Source organism: Hypanus sabinus, chromosome 10, assembly GCF_030144855.1.
Source record: "Hypanus sabinus isolate sHypSab1 chromosome 10, sHypSab1.hap1, whole genome shotgun sequence".
Taxonomy (NCBI): Eukaryota; Metazoa; Chordata; class Chondrichthyes; order Myliobatiformes; family Dasyatidae; genus Hypanus; species Hypanus sabinus.
Window position 1 is genome coordinate 12,795,530 of NC_082715.1, and position 13,993 is coordinate 12,809,522.

General features: G+C 39.4%; 2 protein-coding genes across 2 annotated transcripts in view; one reads left to right on the forward strand and one right to left on the reverse strand.

The window, feature by feature from the left end:
* Positions 1 to 13,993, reverse strand: part of nt5dc1 (5'-nucleotidase domain containing 1) — a 619,201-nt gene that overhangs the window by 478,775 nt on the left and 126,433 nt on the right. The window lies entirely within an intron of this gene.
* Positions 1 to 13,993, forward strand: part of LOC132400455 (collagen alpha-1(X) chain-like) — a 49,912-nt gene that overhangs the window by 21,508 nt on the left and 14,411 nt on the right. The window contains exons 5-7 of the mRNA XM_059981438.1: positions 10,610 to 10,684; positions 13,125 to 13,199; positions 13,836 to 13,910. Coding sequence (XP_059837421.1) covers positions 10,610 to 10,684; positions 13,125 to 13,199; positions 13,836 to 13,910 — 225 coding nt within the window. The remainder of the gene's footprint in view (positions 1 to 10,609; positions 10,685 to 13,124; positions 13,200 to 13,835; positions 13,911 to 13,993) is intronic.

Here is a 13,993-nt window from a genome sequence, read left to right on the forward strand (position 1 = left end):
CAGGTAACACACAGAAGGTGCTGGAGGAACTCAAAAAGCCAGGCAGCCAGCACCTACGGAAAAGTAAATAGTCAACATTTCAGGTCAAAACCCATCATCAGGACTGGAAAGGAAAGGGATGTCAGACTAAGAAGGTGGGGGATGGGAGGAAGTAGTAAAAGGGGGTAATGTGGGAGGGGGAGGGGTGAAGTAAAGAGCTGGGAAGTTGATTGGTTAAATAGATAAAGGGCTGGAGAATGGGGAATCTGACAGGAGAGGACAGAAGACCATGGAAGAAAGGGAAGGCCTCTTGAAAGTTCAAGTACTGTTTCAGAAGAGTATAGTGAAAACTAAAGGAATACTTGAAATTAGGATTAACCTTGTGATATAAATTTGTTTATGATTGGGAAGTAGAGGGAAAAAAAACTGGACACCAGGTTGCAGGATGGACCAAAAGTTGTTAACCAAGGATCTGTACCAAGATATCAGAAACTCATTAAATTTGCAAACAATACACAATTGATAATCACAGTGTTATATTGGTGGGAAAGGAAGTTTAACAGATGCATAGATATACTAATTAGGCTAACCATGACAAACGGAACACAATATGAGCAAGCATGAGTTTGTTGGTTATAAACCTAAGAAAGAATGCTTTCTTAACAGCGAGGGGCCAGCAGCTGTGAAAGCAAAAATGATCAAAGGTTCAGCTTGAAAGGCTCGTTCCTACATTTCCCTATAAGGACACTGTTCATAAAATCAACCCAAGGACTTTGAAATTATTACCTTATATTTGATAATTAATCTTAAATTTCAAAGTTCAAAATTCAAAGTATAACTTATTATCAGAGTGCATACATGTCATCACATATAACCCTAAGATTTATTTTCTGTGGAGTATTTGATTAATTTACGTTGAATAGGAACATAGAAATCATAGTACTGAACTTTCTGAACAACGTGCATTATTAATTTCCATCATTTCCCATCATTTCATCATCAGAATCAGGTTTATTATAAACCAGCATGTGACGTGACATTTATTACCTTAGCAGTGGCAGTTCAATGCAATACATAATATAGAAGAGAAAATATAAACAAATACATACATACATACATACATACATACTTACATACATAAATAAATAAATAAATAAATAGGTTCGAATAACTAAGTAAATGAGTTATGGAAAATAAAGATTTTTTTCTACAGCACTGAAAAACAATAGAATGAACAAAAATAAACATATTTTTCTAAAAGAGATGCTCAGGTAACAATCACAACACACACAAAATGCTGAAGGATCTCAGCAGGTCAGGCAGCATCTATGGAAATGAATGGACCATCGACGTTTCAGGCTGAAACCTTCTCAAATCATTTCTGTTTCCCCTGAAGATTAATCAATGGTCACAGAACTGGTTAACACAATACTAAATGCATAAAGGTTTGAGTTACTATTCGTAACTGTTCACATTATGTAACTTTTCTTTATTTTTTATAAAATAAATATGTAAAAACATCAAACCTATTATGAAATTTTAAATGAAATATTATTAGTAATTACATATAACAGATTGATAACAAAGTCCAATATCAAAACCTATACAGAAAATAAGCAGATAAAGAATTCTAATTTTACTTTGCACAATGTGGCAATAGATCATTCCATTTATTTTAAGAAATATGTTACATTTTGTATTCATGATAAATATAAATAACCACATCAAAATATTAGTGGTTTCCAGAACCGAATATACACCAGGATTAGTGCGTGGGTTGGTGATTTACAAATGGACTTTTCTTTCCCTGAACTTTTTGAAACAGGTTATTCAGTTTTGCATAAAGCACTGGCTCATGACCTGAGTTCTATTTCAGTCCTTGGACTTAAGTGCTTAAGTATGATTCACCTTCACTACTTCTTGCCAGTTTCAATCTATCTGGTTACTAATTCTGCAAGCGTAAAAGGTAACTTAAATTCAAAGGCACTTTTGTAAATGGAACACCCACCAAGAAGGAAGTAATAACTACCACAAAATAAATTGCTGTAGCCCATCCAATATCTGATGTCAATGTTTCAAGCACTCACTCAGTTACTGAAAACTTCTATCAGCAGTAAAGTTGGGTTTACCCTACCATGTTCACAAATTAATGCCTTGGCCCCGGGACCACTTTCCAGCTCATGATAACCTCTCATATTTAGATCCATTATCTCCTAAATTTTCTAGTTTAACTCTATAACTGAACTGCTGATTGATATGCTCTGTAAAGGCAATTTTCCTTATCTATCAATTGCATTTGCGGCATCTTTCAATCCTCTTTATGTATTATCCAATGAGGGAAAAAACTGCATACATATGCCGTTTTTGTCAGAACATTCATAGACAATAAACTCTTTTTGAAAAGTGGTTTATAACACTGAGAATTGGTTCAGGCCTAGGGTACTCAGTTCTTTCACCCAGCTTTGCCTTTTAATTAGATCATAGCTCTTGACCTTTGGCTTCAACTCTTCTTTCAGGCCAAGTCATCAAAAATATAATTCAATCTTGCATATATTTAATGTTTTGCATTCTAAGATCTTTGAAGGGGAAAACTGCAGGGAGTCACACTTTGAGAGCAAGATTTGTCACACTAAGCTCAAAGTCCAAAGTAAATTTCAATGTTCAAAATAAATTTATCACCCAAGTACATAAATGTCACCAAATACTATCCTGGTGTGAGTTTCTGGGAAAAGTGAGGAAGGTACAGGATAGATGCATTCCAAAACAAAGAAATAATCGAGTAGCAAAATAGTACAACCATGGCTGACATAGAAACCTATCAGCAGTAAAGTTGGTTTTACCCTACCACGTTCACAAATTAATGCCTTGGCCCCGGGACCACTTTCCAGCTCATGATAACCTCTCATATTTAAATCCATTATCTCCTAAATTTTCTAGTTTAACTCTATAACTGAACTGCTGATTGATATGCTCTGTAAAGGCAATTTTCCTTATCTATCAATTGCATTTGCGGCAGAGCATATCAATCAGCAGTTCAGTTATAGAGTTAAACTAGAAAATTTAGGAGATAATGGATTTAAATATGAGAGGTTATCATGAGCTGGAAAGTGGTCCCAGGGCCAAGGCATTAATTTGTGAACATGGTAGGGTAAACCCAACTTTACTGCTGATAGAAGTTTTCAGTAACTGAGTGAGTGCTTGAAACATTGACATCAGATATTGGATGTGCTACAGCAATTTATTTTGTGATAGTTACTGTGGGCCCTTCGACCCACAATACTGTAACCTAATCCAGAAACTCCTAGGATTACCTTACTGCCTAGCCCTCTATTTTTCAAAGTTCCATGTACTAAGAGTCTCTTAAAAGACCCTGTTGTATCCACCTCACCACTGTCACGAGCAGTGCATTCCACACACCCACCACTCTCTGTGTGAAAAACTTACCCCTGACATCCCCTCTGTACCTACTTCCAAGCTCCTTAAAACAGTGCCCCCTTGTGTTAGCCATTTCAGCCCTGGGAAAAAGCCTCCGGATATCCACACAATCAATGCTTCATCAAAGTTATGTAAAAGCAAAGGCATACATAAAAGCAAAAATTAGCAGGAAGATAGAGAAACTTTTAAAAACCTACAGAGAGCAACTAAAAGAGGGAAAAGATTAAATATGAAAGCAATTTAGTAAACAATAGCAAAGTGGATAGTAAAAGCTTGAAGAACGTGAAAAATAAAGAGAGATGAGAGTGGATATAGAGCTGCAAGAAAATGAGAGGAGAAATAATAACGGGGGACAAGGAGATGGCAGTAAAACTAAATTAATATTTTGCATCAGCCTTCACTGTGGAAGACACTAGCACTGTGCCAGATGTTGAAGGGTGTGAGGGAAGAGAAGTGGGTGCAGTTACTATTACGAGGGAGAAGGAGCTTAAAAAGCCGTAAGACTTAAAGGTACATAAGTCACCCAGATCAGACGAACTGCACCCTAGGGTTCTAAAAGAGGTAGCAGCAGAGATTGGGGAGGCATTAGTAATGATCTTTCAAAAATCACTGGACTCTGACATGGTGCCAGAGGACTGGTAAATTGCAAATGTCACTCCACTCTTTAAGAAAGGAGTAAATTTGCAGACAGGAAATTAGAGACCAGTTAGTCTGACCTCAGTGGTTGGGATGATGTTGGAGTTAATTTTTAAGGATGAGGTTATGGAATACTTGGTGACACAGGACATGATAGGACAAAGTCAGCATGATTTCCTGAAGGGAAAATCTTGCCTGACGAACCTGTTAAGAGTTCCTTGAGGAGATTACAACATAAAGGGGATGCAGTGGATTTTGTTTATCTGGACTTTCAGAAGGCCTTTGACAAGGCGCCACACATGAGGCTGCTTACCAAGTTAAGAGCCCATGGTATTACAGGGAAGTTACTGGCATGGTTAGAGCAACAGTCCCCAACCACCGAGCTGTGGACCAGTACCATGCCGCGAGGAAACGATATGATTTGGCGATGTGAAACAATATGAGTCAGCTGCACCTTTCCTCATTCCCTGTCATGCCCACTGTTGAACTTATTGCCAGCTGGTTACCCGAGGCCAATCAGTGATCCCTGGCACGAGGGTATCACTGCGCCTAGGCAACTGATTACCTCGCGTGTGTTCAAGTGCCGTTGCTACTGGCCTGGAGCGTGGACAGATGGGAGCAGCCTCTAAATCTGTTTAGCACAATGAGCACTCGTGGGGAACTCAGTGCTAAAGTAATCTCAGACTACCTAATTCGGGCTCAGAATTTCATAAGTAGCAGAGCGGCTACCTCGCTGCAATCTACTGAAAGTCATCCCTTGAGCCAAACTTTTGCCGGCCGATAGATCCTACCTACCTACAAGGGGGGCAGGTGCGCACCCTGTTGCACTCCTAAATCTGTCGGTTGCTCTCTCCGGACTGCGACAGCCGCGGCCCTGGCACGGGGACCTCTGGCCCTTACTTTGTCCTCTCACCCCACCCACAACCAGCCGCACCTGGCCAAGGCATCTGGCGGGAGACAGGAGGCTGGAGTTCAGGCCCAGAGGCTGTCTAATGAGACAATGAAGCCCTCAAAACTGCTTCGGCATCTTGAGTCCAAGCACCCTGCAGTTAAAGACTGTTACGTTTTTTGAGCAAGAAAAACGTGAGCAAGCGAGACAGAAGCTAGAGGTGAGAGCAATGAAAACTAAATTGCAGAATAGACTGGACATAAGGAACCCCCTTCGAATATCGCTGTCTCCCATCAGTCCACAATGGGACCATCTTGTTGCAAGGAAACAAGCCCAGGGCTCCCACTGATTCAGCAATATTGGTGTGTTGCGATGATTTTATATGTTCATACGAGGAAAATATGCGCTGTGTGTTTAATATCCAAATGTTACTTAAAATGTTATGCTGCTATTGACTTATAAATGAGTTATAATTGACTTATCACTATATCATGCAAGGAAAATATGCGCTGCGTGTTTAATATTAAATTTGTTAGATAAACCCTTTTCGAAACGAAATTGAGTGCATTAGCCACTTATAAGTGACATAGTTGACTTATCACCTATATTCCGGTCATGATTAACATGCCCCCCCCCCACCCCCCATCGGCTGGTCTGCAAGAATACTGTCAATATTAAACCGGTCCGTGGTGCAAAAAAGGTTGGTGACCCCTGGCTTAGAGCATCGGCTGTTTGGTAGGATGCAGTAAGTGGGAATGAAAGGATCCCTTTCTAATTGGCTGCCAGTGACAAGATGGCTTTGTTGTCAAGTTTGCAGATGATATAAAAAGTGGTGTTGGGCCAGGTTAGTGTTGAGGAAACAGGTAGGTTGTAGAAGGATCTAGATAGATTAGTAGAATAGGCAAGAGAATGGCAAATGAAATTCAATGTTGGAAAATGCATGGTCATGTACTTTGGTAGTAGAAATAAATGTGCAAGCTGTTTTCTAAACGGGGAGAAAATCCAAAAATCTGAGATGCAAAGGGACCTTGTGCAGAACACCCTGAAGATTAACCTGCAGGTCAAGTTGGTGGTGAGGAAGGCAAATGCAATGTTAGCATTCATTTCCAGAGGTCTACAATACAAGAGCAGGGATGTGATGCTGAGGCTTTATAAGGCAAAAGCGAGGCTTCACCTTGAGTATTTTGAATCGTTTTGGGCTCCTCATTTAAAAAAAGATGTGCTGGCATTGGAAGGGGTTCAGGGGAGGTTCACAAGGATGATTCCAGGAAAAATGGGTTATCATATGAGGTACATTTGATAGTTCTGGGTCTGTACTTGTTGGAATTTTGAGGGATGTGGGGGGAATCTCATTTCAATCTTTTGAATGTTGAAAGGCCTAGACTGAGTAGATGTGGAAAGGTTGTTTCCCATGATGGGAGAGTCTAGGGCAAGAGGGCACAGCCTCAGGATAGATGGGTGTCTATTTAAAACAGAAATGTGAAGAAATTTTTTAAGCTGGAAGGTGGTGAATTTGTGGAATTTGTTACCACAGACAGCCGTGGAGGCCAGGTTGTTGGGTGTATTTAAGACAGAGCTTAATGGATTCTTGATTGGACATGGCATCAAAGGTTATGACGAAAAGGCCGGGGAGTGGAGCTAAGGAGAGGAAAAAAGGATCTGCTACAATTGAATGGCAGAATAGACTTGATGGGCCAAATGGCCTAATTCTGCTCCTATATCTTATGGTCTAAGGTGGAGCAGGAATATACGGGAGTTGGGCAGACTGTTTATTAGGGAGACACCACAAGGATCAGTACTATACCCTCAAGTTTGCTGATATACAAATCAAAGTAGCAAAGTGAGCTGTAATGCTATAGAGAATCTGGTTTAAGATGGCACTGGTAAAGCACAGAGACGACTTGCTGGCAGCAAAACAACTGTTAATTACTGTACACTTTTTCTCAAAAATGATCACTGTGATCAGAAGCCTGTAACCTTCCTTTTGAGTTGAGCTTTTGAATCACCTGTAAAACCTTGGCATTTTTTGCGATGTAAACTGAAATTTTGAAGGTGCAGGGCAGGGTGATTGCAGCATGGTGTATACAGACCAAATCAAGGTGGCGGGGCCTGGGCCTGAGACTGGGAAACAAACCAATGTTTGTCTGCTGGAGTGGACTTGGAGGCAATTCCAAGCGGCATAATAGAAACAAGGCAGCAGAGCCCAGGCCCGAGAGTGATGAACAAGCAGAGGTTTGACTAATTTAAGTGAATTGGAAAGGTCGGGTATGAGCCGAATCGAGTTGGTGGGTTCCAGGCCTGAGGGCATATCAATGTGCAGGGCCTGGATCAAAGAGCAATGATTAACTGCTGTTTGGCCGTTTTATGTGCCAGGCCAAATTGCAGCAGACAAAAGATGTTAGCTATTACTGAAGGCTGCTGGAATACTAAAGAAAGGAAGTCTAGCTTATAATTTAGAGACTTTTTTGTGTGAAAACTTTGATATATTTGTGTGCACTTTAGTTCTCTACCTATAGAAATATAGTCATCCTGGAGGACACTCATTAGATTAACCCTTGGGATGAGGATATTGTCTTATGAATACAGAAAGACAAATCAGGGTCTATATTCATGGAACTTAGGAGCACATGATCTCACTGAGAGCTACAGCACTGTGAGCAACTGACAAAGTGGATCTCAAAAGCTGCTCCCTTCAGCTAGACAGACTAGAACTACAAAGTAGAGGCTCAGGACCAAGAGCTGACCATTTACCAATGAAATAAGAACTTTTTCTAGTCAACAGTTATAAATTTTTAGTCTTCACTACTATAGAGGGCACAAAGGGAGCACAGGGCAGCAAAATAGACTTCAGGTACATGATCAGCCATGATTTTACAGAATGATTGATTAGGCTTGAGGGACCATGTAGCCTCTTCCAGCTTGTCAGTTCTTGAGTTCTCAGATGTAAGGTTTACTATCAAGTCAGAATAGTATCAATCCTGTTCCTTGGAACTATCCTTGATTTCAAAGATCCAAGTAAAATCCATGCTCAGTTATAAGTTCAATTCGCTCCTTAAAGTCTTAAAAATTCGACAGAATTTTTCTGCTACTCATAGCACTATTGGGCAGGCACAGATTAGTTTCAATAAACAACTTCTATGTGTAAATATGAACAATGATTATAAACAAGCTGTTTAATGACAAGTTCTTGGGAATAGGATCCCAGCTGATTTATCACTGAACTCATAGCGCCTGCAAATATACACTCCTTCCAGCAGATGTCAGTATCTCACAATGAACCTTAACCATCTCTGAGTGTTCAATATACTGCATCATCCATACTATCTTACTAATCTAACAGTTAACATGATTACTAAGTTATGATTCCATTATACTGCACCATAACCATGTATATTTCCCTATCTATTTATTACGTATAATTGTTCTTAAGATATGCTGATAAAAAGGTTGATCTTCCCTTCAGTATTCAGGAGCACTGATACCAATCATCATGAAGTGCATCTGAAAGTGCTCTGAGAATGGCACATATCAAAAACTCCATTCCTGCCATACTGGACACTGACTACAATGACAGAACCTCTCTACAATAGGTGCCAAAGCATCTATCATGCATCTGGCCCTGACACACCTAGAAAAGAAGGATCCATCTTATCCCTTTTCTCTCTCTTAATACCCATTGCCTTCCCTTTCCAGTCCCAGTCCTGATACAGGGCCTTAATTCAAAACACTGATGATTCCTTATAGTCCAACACTAACAAAGGCTGCTCGACCTACTAAATTCCACTGGCAGTTGGGTTTTTTTGCTCCAGATTCCATTCTTCTGTCTCAAGTACAAGATCTAACAAGATATTCTTGGACATATTTGCAAATAAGAATCCTGGAAGTAGCTGTCTTCATAGCTAGTCCATTGAAAATAGTACCTAGTGAGAGATTACAGAGGAAACTTAAGAATTAATAAAGAGATTATATGTATTTTCCAAATACATCCACCTACACACCCAATATAAACCAACTTTTCAAAGTATGCAAGAGCAAAGAATAGTGCAAGATGATTACTGAAAAACAGCTGTTAACCCTACCTTATGCAGCAAAGGCATTGAAAATGTATTAACTTTTCATGTTAAGTTTGGCTGACTGTTTTTATAAAAGTGTGTGGAGTAAATAATTGTCCCACAAATGTCAATTCCAACTTAGATTAAACATTAGATAAAATAAAAATAAATCAATTCAATGCTTAATTGATATTTGAAGAGAAATGGTTCTGAAACAATAGTAATAAAATCACAAAAGGTTTCTCAAGAAAATGGGAGAAAGGTTGCTTCAATTCTGGCAATAAGTAATGTGTCATTTTAGTTATGTAACAGTGTTCTTAAGATCATTGCACAGAATAAAGTAATAAAAGAATTATAAAGGGTCTGCAACTTACCAAATTTGCCTCCTATCCCTGATCTCTTTGGTCAGCAAAAATTCACCCACTTAAAATTTAAACACTGGTGAGCAGGAACCATTATATTTCTGTGTTTACCACTTGCGTGCAGACATTTTCATTTTGTGCTCTAGATAGAGAATTACTTTACCAATGTGCTGAGGTTATGGTGCTGCACTAATAAATAATTTTGCAAGATCATGTTCTACTACATCAAGCTGAATTCAATTGTGATGAAGTTCAATGGAACACTGAAACCCTTCTGGAAAAAAAGATCACCACCACCTTTTCGCAGCCTGCCGCATAGCAGATCCCAGTTCCAAACTGTAGTTAATATTTTTCCTTCTCTGAATTCAATAGGCATGCTATCCAGTTATAAGTAACTTCAATGGAATTGAATAATAACAGAAAAAAAGATAAAAAAAACCAACAAAGTGGTCATCAAGAAAGGGGGTTAGCAATCTCAGTTTGGGGCTGACAACCATTTGGGGAGAGTCATCCTATCAAATGTGCAATTAGAACACATAATCCAAACTGAAGTCTGCAGCTGTGTGCAGTTTTGGTCTCCAAATTTGAGGAAGGACATTCTTGCTATTAAGGGGGTGCAGCATAGGTTCGCGAGCTAAATTCCCGGAATGGCAGGACTGTCATATGTTGAAAGATTGGAGTGACTAAGCTTGTATACACTTGAATTTAGAAGGATGAAAGGGGATCTGATTGAAATGTATAAGATTATGAAGGGACTAGACACGCTAGAGGCAGGGAACATGTTCCCAGTGTTGGGGGAGTCCAGAACCAGAGGCCACAGTTTAAGAATAAGGGGTAGGCCATTTAGAACGGAGTTGAGGAAAAACTTTTTCGCCCAGAGAGTTGTGGACCTGTGGAATCTCCTGCCTCGGAAGGCAGAAAGAGTTAGATAGAGCTCTTAAAGATAGCGGAGTTAAGGGATATGGAGAGAAGGAAGGAATAGGGTACTGATTGTGGATGATCAGCCATGATCACAGTGAATTTCAGTGCTGGCTCAAAGGGCCAAGTGGCCTACTCCTGCATTTATTGCCTATTGTCTATTGAAGTCCATAAATCAAACTGGATAGATGCATATGATACAATTTATACTTCTCTAAAAAACACAATGACAAATTGTTATACCTGAGGTTTCATGATATTACACTGGGTCATTTATAGTATCAAACTACATTGGAGACTTACAAAAGGTTGTACACTAACTATATTTATCAAAACAGGTCAGCAGGTGAAGGGTCAATATTCAAGGAGATCCTCTGAAGAGAATAGGCAGAATGGTCACTCCAATTCTGGCAGTAAGTATCACATTATTTTGTCAGTTACAACATAATTATCGTTTATGAGACTCTTGACATTAGATATTTGCCAGGCATTCACTGTGAAAGTGAGGTAAAATTGTGTGAATTGAATGCGAACTTAAAGACTGTAGGGTAGCCTAGTTGTAATAGTATTCTACAAGTAACCATATATGTTGCAAGTTCATACTCCATGAGAAGTTTCAAAACTGAACTGGTATTGTCATCAAATCACTTAGACTGTTTAGAGAAACCAATACCTCACTCAGTGCCCTCAGGAAAGGTCATTTGCATCCTCCTTCTCAGTCCAGCAATGCTAGTGATTCCAATCATCTCTGAAATAGCTGTGGACACTATGCAGTTATAAACAATTGCATGAGAATAAAACCTGATGAACTTAAAGGTATCTGTTCCATGGAACACAAGAAATTCCACCCCAGTCAAACTATCAAGAACAGGTCTATATATTCACATTAGGAGAGCCACCTGCAGATTTGTGCATTATAAAAATCTTTCCAATGTAAGTCTGTATCTAAGATATAATACTGTAAAAATTATTGAGCTCATAGCTGTTAGAACATAGAAATCTACAGCTCATTACAGGCCCTTCAGCCCACAATGTTGTGCCAACCACGTAATCTACTCTAGAAACTGCCTAGAATTTCCCTACTGCCTAGCCCTCTATTTTTCTAAGTTCCATGTACCTATCTAAGGGTCTCTTAAAAGACCCAGTTGTATCTGCCTCCATTGGCTGTGTGAAAAACTTACCCCTGACATCTCCTCTGTACTTACTTCCAAGCACCTTCAGCCATTTCATTAGCCATTTCAGCCGTGAGAAAAGCTTTCTGGCTATCCACATGACCTATGCTTTTCATCATCTTTACCTCTATCAAATTACTTCTCATCCTCCGTCACTCCAAGGAGAAAAGATCAAGTTTGCTCAACCCATTCTCATAAGGCACGCTCTCCAATCCAGGCAACATCCTTGTAAATCTCTCTCTATAGTATCCACATCCTTCCTATAGTGAGGTGACCAGAACTGAGCACAGTACTCCAAGTGGAAGTATGGTCTTATTTAGCTTTAACATTACCTCATGGCTCTTGAACTCAATTCCACGGATGATTAAGTTCATCACACTATACACCTTAACAATAGTCAACCTGCACAGCAGTTTTGAGTGCCCTGTGGACACGGACCCCAAGATCTTGCTGATCCTCTACACACTACCAAGAGCCTTACCATAAATATTATACTCTGTCTTCAAAATTGACCTGCCTAAATGAGCCACTTCACACTTATCTGGGTTGAACTCCATCTGCCACCTCTCAGCCCAGTTCTGCATCCTATCAATGTCTCACTGTAACCTTTGACAACCCTCCAGACTATCCACAAAACCCCAAACTTTTGTGTCATCAGCAAACTTACTAACCCATCCTTCTACTTGCTCATATCATTGATAAAAATCACAAAGAGGAGGATTCTCAGAACAGATCCCTGCAGAGCACCTCAAGGGAAGTTAGTGAATTAGTAAAAAAGTTGACAAATGCTCAAACCTAAAGAGAAATGCACCAATTGTCAATTTATTTCACTTTCAGGTCACCAGGTGAAGGGCCAGTATTCAAGGAGATCCTCTGAAGGAAATAGACAAAATGGTCATTCTAATTCTGGCAGAAAGTAGCATGTTATAGAACACTTTCCATGATGAGAGAGTCTAGGACAAGAGGACACAGCCTCAGGATAGAGAGGTGTCCATTTAAAACAGAAATGCAGAGAAATTTCTTTAGCCAGAGGGTGGTGAATTTATGAAGTATATTATCACAGGCAGCTGTGGAGGCCAAGTCATGGGTGAATTTAAGGCAGAGCTTGATAGGTTCTTGATTGGACGCAGCATCAAAGGTTGTGGGGAGAAGGCTGGCGAGTGGGGCTAAGGAAAGGAAAAAAGGCTTAGCCATGATTGAATGATGGAGCAGACTTGATGAGCCAAATGGCATAAATCTGCTCCTATGTTTTTGTGGTTTCTATGTCAGTTTGGACATGATTATCCTTTACAGAAGTCTTCATGTTGGATGTTCAGCACCAGTACAAACAAATATTCACTGTACAAGTGAGATAAATTTGTGTTAAATCAGAGTGAACTTTGACCCCAGAGTAGCCTAGTGGTAACTACCAAAAGAAGTTTCAAAACTGAATAGGATTTCCAGCAATTAATTAGAACAAATATGAGAAACAATACATCAATTCCTTCAAGAAAACAGCAGCCTTCCTATGGATCCCAGGTTGGGAACTCCTGCTCTAGTGGTTCTTTGTAAGAACAATTCCTACTTATACTATTTTTTACTTGTATATACCTGAGCAAATAATTGTTGGCAAAATTAGTTAATTAATGAAAAACTAACAAGTATTCAATCCAAAAGAGAAATTCACCAATTACACTTTCAGGTCACCAAGTGAAGGGCCAATTTTCAAGGAGATCCTCTGAAGAAAACACGCAGAATCATCACTCCAATTCTGGCAGTAAGTAACATGTTATTATGTCAGCTAGGTCAAGACTGTTCCTTACAAGAGTCCACATATTGGATGTTCCGCGTCAGCACAAATATTTACCGTGTAAATGAGGTAAATTTTTGTGAAATGAATGTGAATGCAGAGTAGCCTAGTAGGTTAAAGTACTATATCCATATGTTGCAAATTCAGGCCCCACCATGAGAAATTTCAAAACGGAACTGGGATTTTCATCAATTCGTTTGGACTGTTACATGAAAATATCTCGGCCCCATCAGGAAAGAAAGCTTATATCTTCCTTCTCAGAACAGCAATATTAGTGATTCCAAATTATCTTTGAAATAGCTGAGGAGACCATCCAGTTATAAGTCACAGAGAGGAATAAAACCTAAAGACTCAATGAAAATGTATCAACACAATGAAAACACAAAGCAATTCCATGCCAGTCAAACTGTCAAGAACTGTGGTGTACTATCTATTCACAATTATAGAGTTGCCTACAGATTTGTCCATTCAGAGCCCTTTCTAAAATAAGTTTGTCAAACCAAATACTAACATTTTCTGCTGTAAATTACATTGGGCAAGTGGTTACTGGTGAAAAAAAAACAAGGGGAAAGTTCACCAACTGTCAACTTATTACGCATTCAGGTCACCAGGTTAAGGGTCATTATTCAAGGAGATCCTCTGAAGAAGGCACCCAGAATAGTCACTTCAATTCTGGAAGTAAGTAACACTTCAAATTAATCAGGATAATTTGACAGTTAGGATATGAATATCCTTTACAGGAGTGTACACATTGAATGCTT